The 24,809-nt window shown below is 33.7% G+C and overlaps 3 protein-coding genes across 4 annotated transcripts; 2 read left to right on the forward strand and 1 right to left on the reverse strand.

Moving 5' to 3' along the window:
* The first annotated feature begins 4,031 nt into the window (after positions 1-4,031).
* LOC118047127 (FT-interacting protein 1) lies at positions 4,032-7,887 on the forward strand. The gene has a single exon (XM_073407147.1). It carries the CDS (start codon positions 4,299-4,301, stop codon positions 7,458-7,460), a length of 3,162 nt encoding a protein of 1,053 aa, XP_073263248.1. The 5' UTR covers positions 4,032-4,298; the 3' UTR covers positions 7,461-7,887.
* Positions 7,888-8,076: 189 nt separating this feature from the next.
* LOC118047097 (large ribosomal subunit protein eL6) lies at positions 8,077-9,824 on the reverse strand. The gene is made up of 4 exons (XM_035056292.2): positions 9,472-9,824; positions 9,088-9,194; positions 8,489-8,670; positions 8,077-8,386 (listed from the first exon to the last, which is right to left on the reverse strand). The coding sequence occupies exons 1-4, from the start codon at positions 9,723-9,725 to the stop codon at positions 8,231-8,233; spliced, it is 699 nt and encodes a 232-aa protein (XP_034912183.1). The 5' UTR covers positions 9,726-9,824; the 3' UTR covers positions 8,077-8,230.
* A 9,839-nt stretch (positions 9,825-19,663) lies between these two features.
* On the forward strand, positions 19,664-24,719 carry LOC118047091 (mitogen-activated protein kinase 3). 2 transcript variants are annotated; one of them, XR_004687281.2, is made up of 6 exons: positions 19,664-20,053; positions 20,132-20,261; positions 22,797-22,934; positions 23,034-23,366; positions 23,529-23,637; positions 23,853-24,036. XR_004687281.2 is itself a non-coding variant. In XM_035056278.2 (6 exons), exons 1-6 carry the CDS (start codon positions 19,896-19,898, stop codon positions 24,581-24,583), a joined length of 1,113 nt encoding a protein of 370 aa, XP_034912169.1. In that variant the 5' UTR covers positions 19,674-19,895; the 3' UTR covers positions 24,584-24,719. The 2 variants fall into 2 exon arrangements, 1 of the variants encoding a protein (XP_034912169.1); XM_035056278.2 differs by lacking the exon at positions 23,529-23,637 and adding an exon at positions 24,414-24,719 and having other exon boundaries at positions 19,674-20,053.
* The last annotated feature ends 90 nt before the right edge of the window (positions 24,720-24,809 follow it).

A 24,809-nucleotide genomic window follows, 5' to 3' on the forward strand; every position in this document is an offset into this window, starting at 1 on the left:
TTAGTACTTCTCCTTTTTTCTGGAAAAAAAAAAAAATTGACTAAGCTCAAGTGATTCGGTGTGATTAGTATTGTAACACAAAATATTTTTAAAAGCATTTTTTTTAATCATATATTAAAATAATTTTTATTTTATTTTCAACATCAACATGTTAAAATTATTAAAAAAAATATCACAAAAACATTAATTTAATGTTTTTTTTAAATAGAATGTACTTTTAAAAAGCATATAAAATTAAAAGTTATTGTAATTTCAAATGGAATGAGTAATAACTTTTTATCTAAAGGTCAATAATAAATGATATATTATTAAGAACTAAATTATTTAAACTAAAAAAAATTAATTGAAATTAAGTCTTGATTAGCAAGCAAAATTAAATTGGCTAGAAGAGCAGAGAGCAGTGATTACAATAACAAAGACTTCTAGAGAGTATCATCATTAATATTGGGTAAATTAATCTCATAGCCTCTCAAGTTTTGAAAATTAGTTCAATAGGCTCTTGTACTTAAAATTTGGACATGTCAACCTTATATTTTACAATTTATGGTCACAAGTTGGTTTTTTTTTTGTTGGGTTTCACGAGATACACACACAATAGAAACAATAAATTTAAATTTTCAAGAGTAAGGATCCTGTTAAATAAATCTAGAGATTTTTAGGGTTTATGTGAAGATTTCATGAAAATTAGATGTTTTTTTTTTTTGCTTTGAATATTTGCTTCGAGGTTGGGTTAAAGCAAACTACAAGTCATCCAAGTGTCCAGCCTTTAAACGATAATTCACACGAACCATTAATGAGAAATATTATAAATCTTTTTATATGAGAGAGATTGTTATACCTTAGAGTGTTAGTTCTTTTCTTTTATGTTTTAAATCTTTATATATTGTACTTTTCTCACATTTTTTTTATCATAAAAAAATAAAAGGCATAACATTCTATTTATAAAAAAACCTAAAAAACCCTATAAATAACAAAATATCAATTTGCCCCTTAAAATAATATCATATACATTATTTTAGGAATGTTCTTAGAAATTTATTCAATTAAGTCCCTACTTAATTTTTCTAGGTCTAAAATTGTAATTCCCCTGTATTAATTATATTATAGTCTTTAATTTCTAAAATTTATTTACAATTAAGTCACACTTAATTTATTATGTCATTTTAAATTCTAACAAATGATTCTTATATGCGTGACCTAGTGGGTTATCTAATAAGTAACCCAAATATAAATCATAATTCCTAAATAAAATAAGATCAAATAAATTAATAATTTAATTTATTATCAATTCAACAATTAATTAATTTATATTTAAAGATTCAAGTACAATGTCTAGTAACTTGTCATAATCTTCATAAATACTAGAAAAGTTATAAGTTGGTTGACTTAAATATCTTCATATAGTTTATGATATACCTAATATATGCATGTTTGTTATATTTGATTAGGACAATGTATGGTTAGAATTAAAGCATAACATTTTTTATATAACATAACTTAGTGATTTCAAGTCTAAAATTATTTGCACAACTATCACGGGAGCTTTTTCATAGACATAAGTGATCTTTCCATTTATGAAATTTTTTTGCGAGTTGGTTCAGTATACATATAATATAACAAGTACCTGCAAATTAGTTTCAAGTATATCTTATATCCTAGTTTATAAGAGGAGCTGCTTCCTTTAATAAAAGAATGAATATAATATGCATCAATTTTAACAACTCTAATTAATATCCAATCTTAATAAAAATTAACAAAAAATATTTAGAAACAATATTTTAATATAATAGAAATCTCATAATTATAACAATTTTATATTTTTTTTACAATACAATTTTGTTTCATGAATTTTATCTTTATTTTATATTCATTAATTAAACATGAGATTTATTAATCAAATATAAATAAATATTTAAAATAAAAAATATTTTTATTAATAATAAATATATTTTACATGAATAAAATCAATATTAAATAAACAATTGATTGACAAATATATGTCGTGATAACCATGCAATGAACATGAGTCTTATAGATGGACACCGTGGCCACCAATTGAAATTCTGAGGGTTGCCATGCTCTAAATCAAAGTAGAGGGGTTGGTTTAACCAATTTTTAAAACTTGAATGACCACACAATGAATTTACCCCAACATATTACCCCTAGATTGCTGTACTCTATCAAGATCATACCAATGTGTCTATTAGTTAGGAATAATTTAGAAGTCAATATAGCAAGCAAGTAAACAGTTCATTGAAGAACTGAAATTACTTCCTTCTCTCCCCTTCCTCAACGAAGAGGTGTGAACTTCAAAAAGCACTACGATTACACTAACAAAGGTGTAATTTAGAAGAAGAGCTTGTTTTTATGGTCCAGGAAAATGGAGCACAAAATCACCTCATTTCAGGCTGAGGACCCCTCCATATGCATGATGAAAACAAGCAATTCTTAAAAGAGATCATATGTCCACGCTTTTTCTTTATCTGCTCTTAACACAAAGCGCAATTATCCAGTAATTCAGGGTAGCAATCATGGTGATCCTTGATCGAAGAGAACTTACGTGCAATTGTTCGTTTCAGGTCAAGATTGCAGCACTAGGCCCTGCAATCTCTGTTATATCTTAATGTCGAAAGCCAGAATTTTGAAGAGTGTTGCTAATTAAAACAATCAATGTCCTGTAACTTGACAATCCATCAGAGAAAGCATGGATTCTCCCAACACAACCATTCTTTTTGAGGTTCTCTTTTCTTTTCTCCAGGCAAAACAGATAGGATGTTGTCATGTACTTGGGACTAAGCAAAACAGTAGGAAACTCGAATCAAATCCAGCAAAAGGGTATTGCAGACTTCCTACTCCTAGACACATACCCTCTTCTTTTTTCTCTTTTTATACCCTCCGTTTTTTATTTTCTGTTTCTTAGAGGGGGTAGCATGTTTTGCAGGAGGTACCATGCCTTTCTTTTATACCACGGCAGAGATTGTGTGTCGGATAACTTCCATGAAAGAAAGTGGTTCCACTCCTCGTATTAAAAAATGCTGTGTTAGAAAATAATATAAATTATATTTTAAAATCTCATTTAACAGTTTAAACTATTAGGTTGAGATGATTCTTTAACATGGTATCAGAGCCTTGATGAACTAACGGTCACGAGTTCAATCTATCACCCTATTTATTTAATAAAAAAAATTAAGCACAAGGTAATGTGAGCCTATAAAGTTTCAAGCCTAAAGAGCTTTTACTTGAAAGAATGCGTTAGAGAATAATATAAATTATATTTTGAAACCTCACCTAACAACTTAAGTTATTGGGTTGAAATGGTTTTTTGACAAGCATAATAACATATAGAGTTGCAGCAATTTCAACATAGGACTAACTAAACAAAGGGATAACAACAATAATAAATAAGTTTTAAAGCAAGAAAAAGAATACAGCATAGGAAAGGCATCTTTCACCAAGGTCACGCTCACCTGAGCTTTAGGTTTTACTTTTGCCTTCTTTAAGCTCTAACAATGACCTTTAACTCATTTTATTTTTCTCTTTAGTTTTCTTCACATAGGTGTTGCTGACCACTGAAGAAAGGCATGTTCATAATTACACAGGGTTAAGCAAACCACTCTTTAATCAATGACCAACATATGATGAACCTTTTACATTACAATTTTGAGCATCGACAATCAGCACGCAGGGCCTTATGCAATGTCTTAAGCTGGAAGAGGTGCAGGACTGATCCCTTTTTTGTCAAAGATGTCGAACTTTTAAGTGCAGAAAGAAAAAGAAAACAAGAGAAGATTAGACTGTTAAAATGCAACAGATGATCCTATTAAGATCCAATGTTATTCTTTGTTAGCTTACTAAAAGCATCAATAAATTTTTGAAGGGAAGGAAATATGCGCAAGAAGGATCTGGAAACCAGTAATAAAATAATCAATTTCCATTTAACTTTATCTTCAAGTTCTTCATAGCAATCTGGGCGACAGTATATAATATTTGTGGAGAAATAGGCATATGATTATTACATCCACGGACTAAATAGAGCTTATTCTTTCCCTCCATTTTGCTCTTCTTGGCCAACCTAGTCTATCTACAAAACTCAAAGGCAGCTTCTCCATCAAAGCGCTCCTTTGTTCACAATTCAAAGCTACTACTGTGAGTGAGAAATAACCAATCAATTATTCCTTCCATTTATATTGTAAGTTGGTGACTAGAACTTCTTTGTTTCCACTTTGAGTTTCAGATTTCTTGTTTAGAGTCACTTCCCTGTAGCTTCCGACACCAGCAAAGTAACCCAGAAAAAGAGCATGAAGCTAGTGGTGGAAGTAGTAGATGCTCATGACCTTATGCCCAAAGACGGAAAAGGTTCAGCTAGCCCATTTGTAGAAGTTGATTTCCAAAACAAACTAAGCAAAACCAAAACCATCCCGAAGAACCTCAACCCTGTTTGGAACCAAAAACTTCTCTTTGATCTAGATGAAACCAAAAACCGCCATCACCAATCCATTGAGGTTTCCGTTTACAACGAGAGGAGACCAATTCCTGGCCGAAACTTCCTTGGTAGAACTAGAATTCCATGTTCAAATGTTGTCAAGAAAGGTGACGAAGTTTATCAAACTTTCCAATTAGAAAAGAAGTGGTTTTTCTCACCTGTCAAAGGTGAAATTGGCCTTAAAATCTATACCTCACCAGAATCGAAAGCTCCTCCCCTTCCCTCTCCACCACAACCTCCACCATCTAAAACACCACCACCACCAGAAACCTCTCCTTCTAGTTCTTCTCTCCCCACTATTAATCATATTGCAGAAAATACCGGCCGTGATTGCAGCACACTTGCTGCTCTTCCTAGAGCAGAGATTCTTCATACTTCTGAAGCTATTACAGAACAGCCTGGGAAAAAGATTTCTGCAATTTCTGAAACTAGTGGCGGTTTTCCCGCAAAAGAGCCAAAGAACAGTAATAAAGAACCTTCCAAAATAAGAGCTGATACCACTCAACACGTACACAAACACCAAGTCCTGCAGAAAACCAGCCAATCGGTGGAGAAACTACCAAACGGTGCCCCTTACACAATGCATGCTGCCAATCCATCAGCTCATTCAAGTGATCTAGATGACTTCAACATGAAGGACACCGGCCCCCAGTTAGGGGAACGGTGGCCAAGTGGTGGAGCATACGGGGGAAGAGGATGGGTGAATGGCGAGAGATATGCAAGCACATATGACCTTGTTGAGCAGGTATCCTACCTATATGTTCGAATTGTTAAAGCCAAAGATCTTCCTTCGAGCTCCATCACTGCAAGCTGCGATCCTTATGTGGAGGTAAAGCTTGGGAACTACAAGGGTAGGACAAGGCATTTCGAGAAGAAAATGAACCCAGAGTGGAACCAGGTATTTGCTTTCTCAAAAGACCGAATACAGTCATCGGTGCTGGAAGTTTTTGTCAAAGACAAAGAAATGGTGGGGAGAGACGATTATCTTGGAAGGGTAGTTTTCGATTTGAATGAAGTTCCAACTAGAGTTCCACCAGACAGTCCACTGGCTCCTCAATGGTATAGACTGGAGGACCGACGAGGAGAAGGAAAGGTGAGAGGAGAGATTATGCTTGCGGTTTGGATGGGAACGCAGGCAGATGAAGCCTTTCCAGATGCATGGCACTCTGATGCTGCCTCAGTATATGGAGAGGGTGTACTCAACATGCGCTCAAAAGTCTATGTATCACCAAAATTGTGGTACCTAAGAGTGAATGTGATTGAAGCTCAAGACGTGGTGCCAAGTGACAGAAGCCGCCTCCCAGAAGTATTTGTAAAAGTTCAAGTTGGAAATCAAGTTCTCAGGACAAAGATTCACCCCACTAGAACAGCTAACCCACTCTGGAATGAAGATTTGGTGTTTGTAGTGGCTGAGCCTTTTGAGGAGCAGCTCTTTCTTACTGTTGAGGATCGATTGACTCCTCTGAAAGATGATGTCTTGGGGAAAATAAGCGTGCCCCTCAACATTTTTGAGAAGCGACTAGATCACCGGCCTGTTCATTCTCGCTGGTTCAATTTAGAAAAATATGGTTTTGGTGTTTTGGAAGCTGACAGGAGGAAAGAGCTTAAATTCGCAAGCCGGATTCATCTAAGAGTTTGTCTTGAAGGAGGATACCATGTAATGGATGAATCGACAATGTACATCAGCGATCAAAGACCAACAGCAAGGCAGCTCTGGAAGCAGCCAGTTGGGATATTAGAAGTGGGAATCTTGGGTGCACAAGGTCTTCTTCCAATGAAGATGAAAGATGGCCGGGGGAGTACAGATGCCTATTGTGTGGCTAAATACGGCCAGAAATGGGTTCGCACAAGAACAATCGTTGACACTTTCAATCCAAAATGGAATGAGCAATACACTTGGGAAGTTTACGATCCCTGCACAGTGATAACGTTGGGAGTTTTCGACAACTGCCATTTAGGAGGAGGCGAGAAACCAACTGCTGCAAATGTAGCTCGAGATTCAAGAATTGGAAAGGTAAGAATTAGACTGTCAACGCTAGAAGCTTATCGGACATACACACATTCTTATCCACTTCTTGTTCTGCACCCACACGGTGTGAAGAAAATGGGGGAGCTCCAACTGGCAGTTCGACTCACCACCCTCTCTCTAGCTAACATGATATATGTCTATGGGCAACCTTTGCTGCCTAAAATGCACTACTTGCATCCATTCACAGTTAATCAGGTAGACAATCTGAGATACCAAGCCATGAATATCGTAGCTGTGAGGCTCGGCCGAGCTGAACCACCTCTGAGAAAAGAGGTGGTGGAGTACATGTTAGATGTGGATTCTCACACGTGGAGTATGAGAAGAAGCAAAGCCAACTTCTTCAGAATCATGTCACTTGTTTCTGGTTTGTTTTCTATGAGCCATTGGTTTGGGGACATTTGCCAATGGAGGAACCCAATAACATCAGTGTTGGTTCATATCCTCTTTCTTATATTGATTTGGTATCCAGAATTGATCCTCCCAACTCTCTTTCTCTACATGTTCCTCATTGGAATATGGAACTACAGGTTCCGACCAAGGCATCCACCTCACATGGACACTAAACTTTCATGGGCAGAAGCAGTGAACCCAGATGAACTTGGTGAAGAATTTGACACATTCCCAACTTCTAAGTCCCATGATATAGTTCGAATGAGGTATGACAGGCTTAGAGGAGTTGCAGGAAGGATCCAAACTGTAGTGGGTGACATAGCAACACAGGGGGAGAGATTTCAGTCTCTACTCAGTTGGAGAGATCCAAGAGCAACCAGTCTTTTCATTGTGTTCTGTCTTTGTGCAGCTGTGGTGCTCTATGCGACTCCTTTCAGGGTGGTGGCTCTAGTTGCTGGTTTGTATTATTTGCGGCATCCTAGGTTTAGAAGCAAGCTACCGTCTGTGCCCAGCAATTTCTTCAAGAGATTGCCAGCTCGAACGGACAGCTTGCTGTAATACTGCAAGCAGACAAATTCCTTATTTTCCGTTACCCTAATCGCTTCTTGTTCGAGTTATAATTAGTGTTTTGTTTACAGTTATACAATTCAAATTTTTGAGATTTTATTGAAATTTTATGTTTGTAATTATTTTAAGTATTAAAAATTAAATTTTAAACGGAATTTAATCTTAAAAGTCTTAAAATTACGATTCTAAATATAATAAATTTAATATTAAAACTGATTTTTTTGAAATATCCCTGAAAGATTTTCGACGAAGAAATAAAATATTATTTCTTCGAGTTATAGGATGCCAAGTACCAACTGCATCTTTATGATTGATTTATATACCCTCAAAGAGAAATTATGCTCTCCTGTTCCTACTTCCACTCGCCATGCTATCATTGCGAGAAAGCTAGTGGAATTGATTGGCTTCCCTTTTCAATCTGCGTTTGTGATTTTGAGCGAGAAGCTATAAAAAACCAAGAAAGAGTTCACCTAGCAAGGTACAAGGGACTGCGAAGAGACAGAGAGAACTAGCCACCAGCGTAAGGGCAAAAGCTAAAATAACAGCAAAAGCTACACAACTAACAATTCTAATGAACAAATAACGTGAAAAATCTTGCACCAAGAAATGAAAAATGGGAAACAAAAATCAATTGCTGCCTCATAAGAGGTTCATGTAGCTGTCTATTGCCAAAAACACTAGAAGAGTGCATCTGCTAAGATAACGTTCAAACAAAATACAATTAAAAAGAAGCTCAAGAGAAACGATCCTAAATTTTTCTTTTAAAACACAAGCTCATGAGGCTTCATTCCATCCTTGAGAGAAAACCTTGCGCCCAAGTATGCTTTCAATTCTGGAACACTCTCAATTGATTTAATGACTTGCGCATCCACTGACTTCTGGTCATCCTTCTTTTCTTGTGGGAGTGCATTCTCGCCCTGTAACATGGGATGAGATGATAATAAATTTCTGAATGGACAACATGAGAAAATACAATAGAACATGACCAAATCTAACTAATAACCACTTGCAAAACCCACCTCTTTCTCTGCCTCAAAGAAGTTGCCCTCTCCTTTCTTCTTCTTCTTCTCAGCCTTCTTGCCAAAATATTTATCATCGAACTTCTCCACGCCAACCCCAGAGATGTCAACCTTGGTGGAAGTTGCAATCACATAAGATTGGTTGACTCTCCTAAGAGGAACACCGTTGATCTTAAATGGTCCTGCAGCAATTAGGAAACAAATACCATAATTTTAAGCAGGAAAACCACAGAAAACGTCGTCCACGTTATAACAGCAATACTAAGTCCAAGACCCTACAATACAAATTATTTCGCAAAATTTTACAAATCCAAAACCATCCAAGCTAAGTCATATCACTAAATTTCCATTTCAAAACAGCATAGAACATCAACCAAGTAAATAACCAAGCACTGATGCGAGCATAATCACATATCCAGATTTCAGGTCACTAGCTTTAAGATGATTAATAAAATAATTTCTTTCGCCCAACAAAAACAGTAATGCACAAGCCCACTACAGCACAGGCACGACAGTCAGTATAAAGTAAGCGGGTAGATGTCATTGTCATACAGGAAAAAACATAAAAATGATAAAAGGGAATAAAAAATCAAGCTAACCAGTGACAAGTAGCAACCCAGAAGTCAGTTGCTTGAGAAACACAACTCTCTTGCCCTTGAACCTTCCAGCAAGAATGATCAACACAGTCCCAGGAGTAACACTATCCCTACAACACCATATAAAAAGCAAAGAAATAACAGATTACAACATTACTTAAATCACATTGCAAAGAATTTAGCAGCCAAAACTATCAGTAAATCAACAGCCTTTCTTACACGATAAATCTCTTGTAATTCAAAAAGAAATATTCAATAGAAAACACAACCAAAACCCCATTCTAATACAGAAGCATACTCAAAAAGAAAATTACAAAATCGATTAAGAGATTTAAGAGCTCAAAAGAATGAATTCATAAAGAAAGCGACATGGATAAAAGTGGACACCTGAGCTTGGTGGGCTTCGGCTTGCGCCTGTTAGGCAATGGCTTCTTGACATCATCAGCTGGGTAAAACTTAGGTGGTTTCTCGGCAGAGGTAGGGGCTTTAGCTTTAGGGGCATGTTTAGGGAAAACACCGCCGTTTTTGGCCTTGATAGCCCACAAACCTCTCTTGTGGTATATCTGCGACCTCGAGTACTTGCCGATTCCTCGGACTAGATCTGGGTTTCTGGTTACCTGTGGTGTCTTCCTGGGAGCCATTGATACCGAATGAGGTCTCTCTCTGTGAAAAATGGCCACAAACCCTGGTGGAGAGGATTTAGAGCAAATATATATGCGGCGTTTTATATAGAAAGAGAAATGGGAGTGTCAGTGAGAGGAAAAAAAACCCTAGAAACCCTAATTCCGATAATTGGGTTTCGGGCTTGGGTTCGGGTTGTGTGTGATTTATTTCTACCCTTGGGTGGGCCTGTGTTGTTACTGATGTTTGGTCTTGGAATTATTTGGATAAAAGATTTTTTTTAATTATAGAAAAACTTATTTGGTTCATCAAATAGGTTATAATTTTTGTGTTTGATCTTTTATACACACACACAAAAAAAGCTATAATACTATATTTTTTATTTATAAAAACTTGTTTTTTTTAATTTATTTTGCATGGAAAAATCCATCTTATGAAAACTTTAATCAAATATATATTTAAAAATGCAATTAAAATTATTTTATTAATATAATTTTTAACAAATTTAATATTTTAAAATTTTATAATTCTTCTGTCCTGTGAAATTTTTTTATTATAAAATTTCCTTTAAAAAAGTTTAATCATGAATCTAGGATTGTGTTAGTATTTTTTTTATTGATAGTAAAGTTTATTTTTAGATTAGTTTTGTGAATCAATTAATATTAAAATTTTATTTTTAAATAATTTTAAAGACATATTTTAAACATAAATTTGATAGATACTAATTTCATTATTAAATTTTAAAAGTTAGAAAAAACAAATATATTTTTCTAATATTAAATAGTGTTTATATATTTATCAATTGATAATTTTAGTTATTATTTTGTGATATAAAAAAACATAGATAGTGATGTGATAGATGAACATGTCTTCCTGTATTTTTAGTTTTAAAAATACAAAAATCATTCAATAAATTATGCATATGAAAATATCTCATTTTATATCTCTAATTGTATCTTTATCTAAATAAACATAAATCTCCATTGTTTTCATCTTTCATGTCTTAAAACAATAAAAAAAAATGCTATATTATTGTAGTTCAATTGAGGCTAACCAGGCTCATTTTACCTTATTCATCAATGAATTTATTTATTCCGTATATAAAATAAAAATAAAATATTATTTCATAATCATATTCACTAAATAACATCAGTTGCAATATCATTTATATCATATCATAGTCTTCATTTGATTTAAAAAGCCAAGTATTAAAGTGATGTGAATATTTCAAATTAAAGAGAAAGTCTTAGGAGAAAAAATAACTTTAAAGTTAACAAATTAAAAACACTTATAACATGTAACAAATTAAAATCCAATCCTTTAGGGCCAAAATTGGTAAAACTTAAAACCCAACTAACAGATATGTTATTTCTTACTCTCTAGTACAAAACCTCTCATTCCTCTTTATTCTACAAAGAAAAATATCTAATAAAAAATGGCAACAATCTCTTATTTTTACCTATTACTATTACCCACACCTAAAAAAACAACTCTGTTTCAACAAACAGTCAAAAACCCACCTTTTCAAATCCTTAAACTCACACATTTACCTAATATTATAAACCCTAGCCCTCAGACATTCCTTCCAATAGCAAAAGAAACAAACACCAGTTTCTTGTATATTCGTTCTCGGAGGCGGACATAAGAGCGTATGTCAGAAATATCAAGGACTCTAACTGATAAAGAGCTTATAAAAATTGTTGAAAGAGTATGGTGCTACTGAAAAAAAAAAAAAAACAAATTAGGTAATTTATTGAACTAATGAGTTGTTTTTGATAAATTATTTGTGCTTTAAGAAAGCTTTAAACCTAATATAGGGTTTTAACCTATTCTAACACAGAGTTTAGCCGATTAGTACTTAGATCTGGGCCAAGGTTGTCAGGCCTAGTACTATTTAGCTCACCCTTAAGCTGAAACCCAAGGCGATCGCTGGGTTAGGCAAGCTGTCGGAAATAATACAGTTGGATTCAGCCCTTAGCTAAAGCCTAAGTATGTGAGTACTGACATTGCTTGTCAAACTTTAATATATGTGGATTTCTCAACAGGGTGAACCAAGTACTATGAATTAGATGTGTTGCTAGATCAATAAACTTGAGTACACTCTTCGAAGTGAGCTCAGGTGCGTTAACATGGGTTTGACAAATTGTTAGACATAATATATTTAGGTTCATCCTTTGAAGGGTGACCTAAAGGCACCTAATGATCTAGTTGTTGACGAATCCAATATACTTGGGTTTCATCCTTAGGTAAACTTAGGCATCATAGGTTTGAAAAGTATCAAACCCAATGCATTTAGATTCAGTCGTGAGCTGAGCCCAAGATACTGTGGGTCTGAGGAACTATCAGACCCATCTCATCTAAGTTTGGCTATATGTTAGGTCCAATAGATCGTCAGAATCCGATGGACCATGGGCGCTTTCTTTGTTTAGGATATGACTTTATTTGTATCATAAATACTCATCATCCTATATTAAGATGTATAAAAGGTCTCCTAGTGCCAGCTATACTTCCATCTTATTAATGCCTTATTAAATGATATATAAGAGATATTTGTTTTTATTAATTATGTGTAAGATATATTGTATCATTCATTAATGTTGTCAAGCAAAAAATAATCTTTTCAGTCCCTCTTACCTTTATCAAAATGGATAAGGTTCAAGAAGTATAAAATAATCTTTAACCATCTAGGTTAAAGGCTAATAATTGTTCCTATTGAAAAACTATATATATATCTTAAGTTATTAATAACACTAAAACAAGAATAAACACTCTGGTTAGAATTTAAAGCTCTTTCTTTCATTATTGTCTTTTTCATTTTTATATTAATTATTAGACTTTCATTATCATATAGGCTTTAAGTTCCCCTCGATATGGACTGTTTTTGCATGGTGTGGTACTAGACTTCCACTATAATTTTATACTTCAAAATAAGGAAGAATGAAATTAATGTTTATTATTATTAACTATTACCAAACACCAAATATCATTGTCTTGGAACCATTGGATTATGAGATATTAACATGAACCAACAATATTTGAGTGTGTTATTATGCTTTAAAGCATGATATTAGATGGATAGGAGCTATATGAGCTACATTAGCATGGAACACATGTTGATTTTTATTCCTTTATGGAAATTCTATAGTGATTATCACCATAAATCAAAGACAATTTTTTTTTTTTTTTAGGATGAAACTTGATGTGTTTTTCGTTTTTCTCTTGGGAAAACTTTGAAAGTGATTTTAGCTGAGTATACAAAAGAGGGGATGTTTTGATATTTTTTTTTTCGTTAGAATTTAATGGTAATTAACTTGGTTTATATTATTGTTCATAGTCAATTGTTTAATTATTTGCCTTATTTTTTTTTTTAAGGTTGTTGATTCAATCAAACTATGATTTCTTTATATTAGCCATTAGGTTGTTTGAACTTTGATTTATATTCAAGAAATAATAAAAAAAAAAAAATGATTGTGATTATTTTCCAGGCAAACATCCTTTTATAAATGGCCCTTTTTCCCAAGCCAAAAATATATGTTTAGATAATCCCAACTCAACATGGAACCCCCAATATCAAATAATTGGATCATTAATTTGTGTACAAAATCATAAAATGGGCATTGATGAACCCTATTTAAAGACTTCACAGCAAAAGCAAACTTCCAGATAACCAGTTACTTTTCTTTTATTCCCCCCTAACAAGTATCAAGCCTTATCTCAAAATACATTCCCAACAAGGATGGAATCTATCCATCTACCAAATCTTTGACATTAACCCATTGTATGAATTACTCTATAAACCAAATTTTGGATAAGTTTTGACCTTGATTTTTATATTTACCAATCAGTTCACATCCTTTAATTATTTTTTTCGGTGATGTTTCTACATTCAAAGCAACCATTATTCCCGCTACCTTTTCTTTGACTAGCAACTTTGTTATTCTATCATGTAATCCATTTATATTCCTCTACTTCTAATATTATTGTCAAAAGGTAATATAACATGTTATTACCTTGTGAAAGAACGTGTTCTCACTTTTTTCCTTTATCAGAGTTTTTAAACCTGGCCCGGTCCAAAGCCCGAGTTCTTGGCGGTTTGACCAAGTCAATTCGATTTTTTTTAAAATCAAACGAGTCCTGGTTAGTTCCCAGCATATACTAACAGAAGAAAAAGTCAACAAAGCTGCAACCAGGTTTTATGATCGGGTCCCTACATCCTCTTACCAAGGTCCAATTTGAGTCATCAGGTCAGTTCTGTCCACACGTCACCCCTACTAGCGTCTTTTATGCGAACCTTCTTCAGCCTTTTTCCCTCTGTGTCTATGCCTTTCTTCTTAACACCATCACATATACACCTCGCGATGTCACTTGGCCTTCTTAACGTCTCCTAACAGGCCACTCGCGCCTACCCAGACCGACCCCCGCTTGGAAGCTCCATCCATCCCTCCTATCTGCCCTGGTATCAATTATAAATATCCACCACTTGCTGCTAGCTTAACGAACGTCGTTGGTGCAGTACTCCACTATTCTCACTCTGGACCTGAGTTGTCTCTGATAATCCCAACTCTAGTATCCACTTACGGTGATCTTAAACATTAGCTAAATGTAACACTAGAAACTTTAATGGTTAAAAAGTTTAAAATTAAGCCAAAATTCTAAAAATATTATAAACTCTTTGTTGGAATGAAAAAGTGGGAAAGAGAGAATGCAATCTACTATGTGCATTCCAGATAGGGGGGTGTGCAAAAAAACCGAAAAACCGAGTAAACCCCAATAAAAAACGACCCAAAAAATTAACCGAAAAACCGAACCGAATAAATAAAACCGAGCTATAAAGCACGATTCAGATTATATAGAAAAATTCCCGGTTCCGGTTCGCGTTTTTTGGTTTTTAAGACAGTTGCCCAAAAACCGGAACCCGGACCGGACCGGACGGTTTTTAAAAAAAAAAGTCTCGACTCCGCCCCAATATAAATAGAAAAAATTTTGTTTCCACGCTGCCTGAGCCCGCTCTCTGGCTCTCTTCTCTGAGTTCTCTCCACTAAATGTCTAAATCTAACCCTAAACAGTGAACATTAAACTTTCTCAATCTTTTGATTCTCTTTCTCACTCTCACGGCTAAAAGAAAGCCCCGTTCCCCTCACCTTCCGTGCTCACCCCCTGTCCCCAGGCCCAGCCGTCGCCTCGCCTCTCCTCTCCACTCTCCTTAGACCCATGACCACCGGCGACCGACGTTCTTCAAATATAACCTAACGGCTCCTGGCAACCTCTCAAAAGTCAAAAACCAGTGAGTTTTAGTTTTAGTCCTTCTGATTCCAACCCAAATCGTAGTTTCTCTCTGTTCTATCATGGTGTCTGTGCTTATCTGTCGAATCTACCATCTTTCTGAGCAATGGGGGTTGCTAGGCGTTTGACTGTTTTTTATGGGGGGGTTTAAACGTATGGATTGATTAGTATAAATGTTAAAGTTTAAAGTGTGAACCTTGTTATTGTCTGGTTTTTTTGGATGGTTTTCAATTATTGGTATGAATGTTAAAGTTCTGAGCTTTTATTACTTCTGTAATAATTGAGTGATTTAACGATTAAATCATTGGTTGGCCTATTTTATCTGTTTTTATACTCTTTTTTTTTCTGGTTTATGTTCTGTTTATTCTTTGTTTCTTGATGTATTGATTGATATGTGGAATGGATCACTAATAGTTCTATAAATGAGCTTAGTTGCGGAAACAGGAAATGAAAATGCATTCTGGGTATAGCTGAGAGCATGAGGTTCTTTCTTTCTTTCTTTTTTTGTGGGTGTGGGGCGGGGGAGGGTGCAAACTGATAGATTTTATTTTTTTAAATTATATGGAAATTTAATAGTTCGACTGATAGGAAGCTTGATTATTAACTTTATGTTTTAAGTTAGTTAAGCATTCATTTCAGATATTCGGGAAAGAGAGTAAAGTAAATCTAGACGAAATTCATGGACAGCATGGGTTTTTTTTCTTCCTTTCATAATTTTGTGATTTTTCGATTGCTTGTCCTGTCAAGTAGGAAATTCATAATTATAATAGAGAATTTCTTTTGGGAATTTTATGATTTGTGGTGTTGATAGCTGATAAAGTCCCCCCACCCCTACCAAGCCGAGCTGCTTAGTTTTGGTGAGAGTATTTCAAACATTTGACAATTGTGTGCTATTATCTCTCTTCAGCGATGAATTTATTGAACCTGTATGGACTATGGAAGGATTTACATATTTATTTACTTCTTTTAACCTGAACCCCACTTAGCAACAGTAGGGATAATCAAAAGGCTGTTTGTTTTACAGATGCATATATTTATCCATGTGGATGAATCAAACTCTTATGCATAATGTCCTATGCATTAGGGATTTTCCTTTGCAGATTGTTGTTTGCCTTTAGCACAGGTGATCGTATACTCGACCAATTTCGAAGTTCTCTATCTCCAGCAACAGTTCAAGCACTTATTTGTTCTCTATTCTCCAGGAAACCTACAAAAACCTTGAAATCAGGTAACGTTTTCTTAAAAACTTACACATTTTATTTTATTTATTAATTAACACATTTTTTATTCTAACATGTTTAATATTTTATTTTGTAGAATTTGGTGGAAAGTTGCATTTAGCAAACGGATGATAATTACTTCACAAATTGTGAATTTGTGATGCATGTATTGAAACGTATGGTATAAAATATATTATATATTTTTTTAATTTTTATATCTTCTGATTTAATTTATCATGTTATAAATTTCTAGATTATGAATTTCAGGAATCAAAGTGCAATGCTTTTTGAAGTGCTTTTTTATTGAGATGATGTGCACATGAAGATTTATTTTTTGTGGCTTGGAGTGTTTATATAGATAATGTTATTTGTTCTTTTTTTGTTAAAGCCCTTTGAAGGCAATGGTTTGTATTTTGTAATTTGGATTTTAAACTTATTGGTGTGTGATTGTGAGTGTGTTATTTACTTTTCGGAAGTAGAAAATATTAGTAAAGTTTAAAAATATATTGAACAGTCAAGATTGACACTAACAATAATTTCATATAAATGAATATTTAATGGCCAAAAAAATTAATAAACATAGATTGATAATAATAATTTAAATATAATTGAATATTTAAGGGTAAAAAATTAAATATATTTGGAATCTTCAAAGAAAATGAGATATTAGCAAAATTAATTGTAAGCCACACCAGGAAATTTAATTAGAAGCCCATTCTGTTAAAAAGCCCATTAAAAGCCTATTAAAGGTTCAAAAAAGCCCAAAAACTGCCAAAAATACCGGACCGGAACCCGAACCGGGCCTGCCGGTTTTGGGCCGGGTCCCCGGTGATCACGGTTTCAGGGTGTTCTTTTTTTTTTTTTTTTTCTTTCGGTTTGGTTGCTTTTTTTGAGGGAAAAACCCGACCGAACCGGTTTTGCGTCACACCCCTAGTGGCATAGCACAGCACGATGTCCCGACGTCGGTATATGACGAATGTACAACTTCATTTACAGGTTTATGCATCCGCCATTATTTAATATTTCATTATACCGCTCAGTTGAAAAGCTATGGGCATCTCTACTTATCATTTTGCATCATCCTTTTTTTAAGCTTCAAAAACATAATTCTGGTACTCCCAATTAGAGTCAAATGTGTTGGGATGCCTATTCTCTAAATAACTTATCTTATTGTTTTCTTAATATGTTATGTATGATAAGTACTCAAGTATGAGTCGTCGACTCGTATTTGTCATGATGAAAACTATTAAGGATGCAAATGTTGTGATTAAGAAATTAAATGACATTGTAAGCATTACTTCTTTTTTTGTACTGTTATAAGTGCAATGAGACATTTTGCCATTACCAATGTCATTTATTTCTATTAACATGACTTCGTAATTATTGAATGACTTTTTATGTTTGTGTTTTCATTACAGGAAATTAGAGGCCTTGATATCAAAATAAACATACATAAAAAAAGCCTTTTATAAACATTTGGGTTTTGTTCTTCTCTCTAAGTAGATGAATCTCAATTTGTTGACGACCCCGTACAAGGTTTATGTGGGAAATTTTGCTAATATAGTAGCAACAGATACACTTAAAAAACTTTTCTCTAAAAAGGGAAACTGTTCTTAATGCAAAGGTTTCATGAATTCTTACAAAAGGTACCTCAAAATCTCAGTGGGTTTGGGTTTGGTAACATTTTCTTTTAGAGGATGATATCGACATTGCCTTCTTATCTTTTAACTTTGTAAGTTTATTGCAGTCTTGCTTTATTTAACTAAGTGATTCAAGTTTCTAAAAGACATAAATTTCTTGTGTTTGCACTTTGTTCATCCTATGCATACACTCTCGTCATGCATTCTTGTTTATATGTATTTATTTATTGCAAAGACATCATCACGTACGCTTCTTACTTTTAGATCACCAGCCAATCATCCAAGATCTTTTAGCTCAATTAGACCAATTGTTAAAATTGATTTAATGAATCTAATATGATAATGTTACCAATCTGATATGATTTTATTTTATATATTCTTACTTTTATGAGTTGTTAGTTTCACATTCTTAGGCTTTATCTTAGAAGAAATATCATTGACAATTATAATTACTTTTGTGATACATGTAATTCGAGTGAATGTGTGTGTGTGTGTGATAGACTATAACATAAAAAAATGAATAAAATGAAAAATCTTTTATGTTATTTCTTTTCTTCTTCATGGTATCAGAGCAGGTTCATATTTATCTGTCTCAAATATTCTTTGTTTGGGTGGCTTTTTTCAGTTTGGATGATATGGAAAGTTCTATTGTATCTTCATCATTAAATCTTCCCGACTTCAATTCAAATCAATGTCTATGTTTTGTTCAATTGAATGATTTTGATTATCTTTTTTGGTTAAGGGCTGTGTCATTAGCGCTTGGCGAAAGGTCAATAATTGAATTTATTAACAGAAATAATATTGCTCTTGATGTCAAATGTCCTCAATGCAAATTATGGCTGTTAATTATTAGATAGTTCAATTATAGTTGTTCAACACTATGGAACCAAATATTGTTGAAATCTTTAACTTGATTTTTTGTTTTTCATTTTCATCATTCGATATTAAGTTGTTCGATAATTAAGCTTCATGATATTATTCAATTTGTCTTCGAACATGGTCACCTTAATATCAAGATTGGATTAAAGATTTTGCATCTTGACCCGGGTGGGATTGGATTGAGTTTTTTTTTATATCTTTTTTTTTTTTAATTTTCATCCTTCAACATTTCATTTGCTATAAATTTAAACATCACCTGTTTTTTTCTTTTTATTTTTTTATAAAATTATCATATTCTCATTTGATTTATTAGAAATTGATCTTTGAATTTTTTTCATGCGTTTATTTCTATGAGATTTTCTCAATTTTATATTCATAATCATTGTGTAAAGTTTACAAAGTAACTCGACTTAACTGAGGTTTTTTTGTTATTGTATTTTTTAATATTTTTTTATTTTGTCTTAATTATAAAATTGTTTCAGTCTCATATCAAGTTTTTTTTTTCTCGTTGTGATTCTTTTGTCTCTTTATTTTTTTTTTATTTTGTTTGTATAATTATATTATTTAAATTATCAAATTAAACAGTAAACTTGAATTTCAAATTTTTTTTACATTAAGTTTTTTTTTTTACCCTACTCATAGTAGATAGCGAGGCACAAATCTAAGTGAAAACTATAGCCCTAACCAATCAAATTTCCAATGATAAAAGAGGGCGAGACTAATGGACGAAAAGAAGAAGTAGAAAAATTAGCACCTTACGTGGCTATGTACGATACGGATCATGATGGTCCTACCATCCTAAAACTTCCAATTTCTTTTTGTGAGAGATGACCGTTGAAAAGCTGAACAAACAACTGTACCATTGATCAGAGGCGGCTGTAATCCAAGCCGTACATTATTCCCTTGCTAAACGCGTCCATCTCCACGTTTTGTTTTACCTTGGCGCGCGTTTTCCCTTCTCCTTCCAAGCGAGGCTTGCATTATGATAAATTAACATATAGAAAATCATAGAAAGTCGAATCGAAGTATCTCCCCTTCTCTCTTATATATTAAATCTCCTCCTCTACCCTCTAATTCTTCACAGCTTAAATTATACATCGATCAAAAAAAGAATTCAGATATTTTGGTTTTGGATATTCTCAGAGAGAGACGAAACAGACGATCGGAGATGGCAAATTACGCACCGGGAAATGGTGACCTCCCGGCGATTCCGACTCACGGGGGCCAGTTCATTCATTACAACATTTTCGGTAATCTTTTTGAAATCACGTCGAAATATCGACCTCCGATCACTCCGATTGGCCGTGGCGCCTACGGCATCGTCTGGTATTAATTATTAACTTTTGGAGTGGTTTTAATTACTTCGATTGATTGAATTAGATTAAATTAATGAGTTTAATTTAGCTCGGTGTTGAACTCGGAGACGAACGAGAAGGTGGCGATAAAGAAGATAGCCAACGCTTTTGATAATTACATGGACGCCAAGCGCACCCTTCGTGAGATCAAACTGCTTCGCCATCTGGATCACGAAAACGTAAGTGCCTTGCCTGCCTCTTCACTCTTCCACTGCGTTTCAGTCAATACCCTTTTTCTCTACTAGTAACGCAAAATGAACACTAGAAAAGAAGGAAGCTCTACCATTACTACCTAGTGGGTGTTTGGTTTTGTGGTTGCAGGTGAGGTTCACCCGCAGCCACATATTTTAGTGTTTGATAATAGAAAAAAAAATGATTTTTATTAGTGGGACCCATCAATTTTAACGACTGCACCACAGGTTCGAAGAAGCTTGCTGCTTCTCGTGATGAGATAATAATCTTAATAGTGGAGCCATGCTTAACTGCGCACTGTTCAAATGAACAGTTTTTTTTAAAAAAAAACTAATACAGTTAATTAATTGCACTCATATTGTTCACGTGAACGTGAATAATTTTTTTTTGTTTTTTAAAAATTAGTTTAAGGTAAATTAAATTTGTTTGTACTGCAATCTCAATTTTATTCATGATAATATTTTACTTAATTTTATTACACGCGGGATAAATCATGATAATTGTAGTTATTGTCGAATGAATTTTATACGTAATGAAATTGTTGATTTTTTTAAAAAAAATTGTGTTTTACTCGAAAAACTAGTACTTAATATTATTTAATAACACTACATAAATTAGAAGGATATCGCATGATGACGTAGCATTTGTGAAATTTGATCGCAATTCCAATTATGTTATTGCTAGGCCCGACCCAGTTAAAAAAAAATTCAGTTTTTATTTTTATTTTAATATATATATATATATATATTTAATTATTTTATAACCTCAATTTGAAAAGTATTTTTTTAAGAAAACACATTAAACTACTTTTTCTTTAACCTTAATTTCAACCACAGTTTTAATCAAACACTTATTTTTTCAAACCAACCTCAACTAAAAGTACTTTTTATAAAAATATTTTTTTTCAAACCACAACCACAATAGCTACCGCAGTACCAAACACACAGCCTAATAGTCCACGTGTTGCCTAGAGCCTAGCTATGCCGGTAGCGTGGCCAGCCTATCCTCTCTCTACACACTGATGTTTGCTTTTATCGTAATTCATTGTTAAATTATAATTAGGCAAATACAAAGAAGAAGTAATAAATGAATTATAGAATGGCGAAATACGTAATAATTGTAAGCTTGCCGACTTGGAACATTGTGAAATAGAATAATACTACACTATATGCGTGTCGTGCTACATCGTCAACCGGATTAAGTTTTTTATAACATAAAAAAAAATCAGATAATGATAATTTAAGCAAATATTGGTTAATTTTACTATGTGAGATATAAAAGTAAAATAACTCACAATAAAGAAAAGTGAAAAGAAATTGCAAACTTCAAGATATAATAAACTAAAATCAAATGAGGAAAAAAAAACAATTTTAAAAAAATATAATGTTGAAGAAGTAAAACCGAATAAACTCGAACTAGCTTAACTAACTTATGATCCACAATATAAAATCGAGATAACAAAAAATTAGAATCTAAAAAAAAAAAACCTAGTAAAAAAGACCAAAGTTTAGTAAAAAAAAATTCAAGTTAATCCGGGTTAACTTTACTAACCTATTCTCGTTATAACCTAACAGAAAAAAAAGTGAAAAAATAAAAAAACTCAAAGGTCAATAATTTAATGTCAAATGATAAAATTAAAAAAAAAAATCAATATCATTTAAAAAAAAAGTAAAGGGGAAGAAACATCGTCATTTATGACATGAGATCAAGACAAAAAAAAAATTAGACTTCCGAAAGAACCTAGCAAAAAAAAAATCAAAGTTAAATAAAAAAACATTGAAAAAAAAAAACTTGAACTTACTCGTGTTAAATTGATGAGTCCACACTCAGGATAACCCAACAGAAAAAAAAAAAAAAATCACAACTCAAGGGCTAATAATTTAATGACAAAGGATAAAATTAAAAAAAAATCAATTTCTTACAAAAAAACCATTGAGGAAAGATATCTGAATCAACTCGACTAACCTGTTACTTAGGATATGAGATAAAGATAACTCGACAAAAAAAAAAAAAAAAAACAATGAGATTAAAATAATTCTTCCGCAGCCAAATCGGACCTCTATTGTGAGCACGCATACACAGTTGAAAAGAGGATAACTTGCCACTTCCAACGCTGCTATGGATGGAGGATTTTTGGTAATCATATGGCCCTGTATGCACCACTCGAAAGGCTTGAGGGCTGTCACGTTCTGACACATGCGCCAACAAATTTTTTTAATAATATTTAATTATTTAAAATTATCAAATAACTCCAAACTAAATCCAAAAATCACAAAAAAGCCCTAGAATAAAAAGACTGAAACACTTGTGAAACTAACCTTAGTTTTTTTTTAATTTAAAGGAAAAGGTAATTAATCTCAACAGAAGAAAATAAATTGCATAATGGACTCTCTCTCTCTCTTCATATCTGTAGCAAAAATTGAAGGTCCTCCAATTTTATTCATAACATCTGGATTTGGAATGTAAAATGTCTTGTACTTGAATCACTTTTTGTAAATTCTAACACTTTGAATGCAAAACAGGTCATTGGTATCAGAGATGTCATTCCTCCACCTCTACGCAGAGAATTTACTGATGTCTACATTGCCACGGAACTCATGGACACTGATCTTCACCATATTCTTCGTTCCAACCAAGGTTTGTCAGAGGAGCATTGCCAGGTAATACATTTCAGTTTTTAGTTCTTGTTGAACTTCGCAATGTAATTCAGTAGTTAATTACATGACACTGATCTCTTTCTGTTCATTGATGATGGGCAGTACTTCTTGTACCAGACTCTTCGAGGATTGAAATACATACACTCTGCTAATGTTATTCATAGAGATCTGAAACCCAGCAATTTATTGGTAAATGCAAATTGTGACTTGAAGATCTGCGATTTTGGTTTAGCTCGGCCAAATTCAGAGAATGAGTTTATGACAGAGTATGTTGTTACCAGATGGTATCGTGCACCTGAGTTATTGCTCAACTCCTCAGACTATACTGCTGCTATAGATGTGTGGTCTGTAGGTTGCGTCTTTATGGAGATTATGAATAGAAAACCTCTATTTCCAGGCAAAGATACTGTGCATCAGATGCGCTTATTGACAGAGGTACGATAGATAGAACTGAAGCAAACATTGCTTGCATGGTTTTAACAAATTTTGTTTGGAATATCTCTTGTTGTGTTTAGGATCTATATTCAGAAGAATGTTGAGGCGTTAGATTACACGTTATAACTGATTTTCTATTTTTCTTTTTTCTTTTCCATTCAGAAAAGAGCCAACTTCGGCTGCATTCAAAGTGTAGGAAACTAATAACAGAAGGATTTGGCAGAAATATGTAACACTGTTCCACCTAAAAAACTTATTCCAGAATAAATGGGTAATTATTGCTGATATGCACTAATTGACAATCATCATGTATGTTCGTTATTGACATTTTTGGAAAGGATACAAGACCTGGGATGTTCATCTTGGCTTGCTTTGCATCTGTTTCTAACAGTTCAGGTTCTATAGGGTTTCACTTGTGATGTTAATGTTTCTTCCAATGAACTACGCATAAGAAGTGAATGTTTATCTTAATTTTATTAACCGCAGCTTCTTGGCACACCAACTGAATCTGATCTTGGGTTTGTCCGGAATGAGGATGCAAGAAGATACATCCGGCAACTCGATTCGCGTCCTCGTCGGTCGTTAGCTGAACTTTTCCCACTTTTTCAACCGCTGGCCATTGATCTTGTAGATAAAATGCTGACATTTGATCCCACCAGAAGAATTACTGGTGAGTTTGACATCCTTATTTTGATGCTTTTCTGATACATAACTGAATTGCAATAATTTTTCGTTGAGATGAATATTCTCCATATATGTTGATCTGCCAGTGAAAGCTCAGTCTATGTTGATTTTGTTGGCTGCGAGGAAAATCCATTTACAAACAACCCTAGACCTGCAAAACATGTTAAACTTTTTTCCTAATTATTGGGAGTTGCTTCAGCATTTGAGCTCACTTTGCGTGTTTAAGTAGCCTGGTCTTTCTTTGATCTAATTATTTCAGTTTCTAAATACTTTCTAAGAAAAACTTGTGCTCCACAACTTTGACATTCCATTAGAGACGACTTCCATCTGTTTCTTTCTAAAAGCAAGATTTGTCTGTATCAGTTGAAGAAGCATTGGCTCATCCATACCTTGCAAGGTTACATGACATAGCAGATGAACCAGTCTGCCCAGAGCCTTTCTCCTTTGAGTTTGAGCAACAACCCTTGACAGAAGAGCAAATGAAGGATATGGTCTATGAGGAGGCTATAGCACTCAATCCAGAATATGCATGATATTAGGGAAAATATATGTGATATCCAGATTTTTATTTTAATGTTCCTTTAGCACTACCAATCCCTATGCCATTTACGGCAATGGGTCACTCTCACAGATTAAACAAGAAATATCAGCTTTTGATGGTCTTTTGTATATGCAAATTTTGATCCTGGACTTGCTAATTGTTCATCCCTTCATTTCCATGGTTGCTATTACATTTTCTAATATCTACACTCTTCCATC

The sequence above is a fragment of the Populus alba genome, chromosome 1 (assembly GCF_005239225.2).
Source record: "Populus alba chromosome 1, ASM523922v2, whole genome shotgun sequence".
NCBI classification, from domain to species: Eukaryota; Viridiplantae; Streptophyta; class Magnoliopsida; order Malpighiales; family Salicaceae; genus Populus; species Populus alba.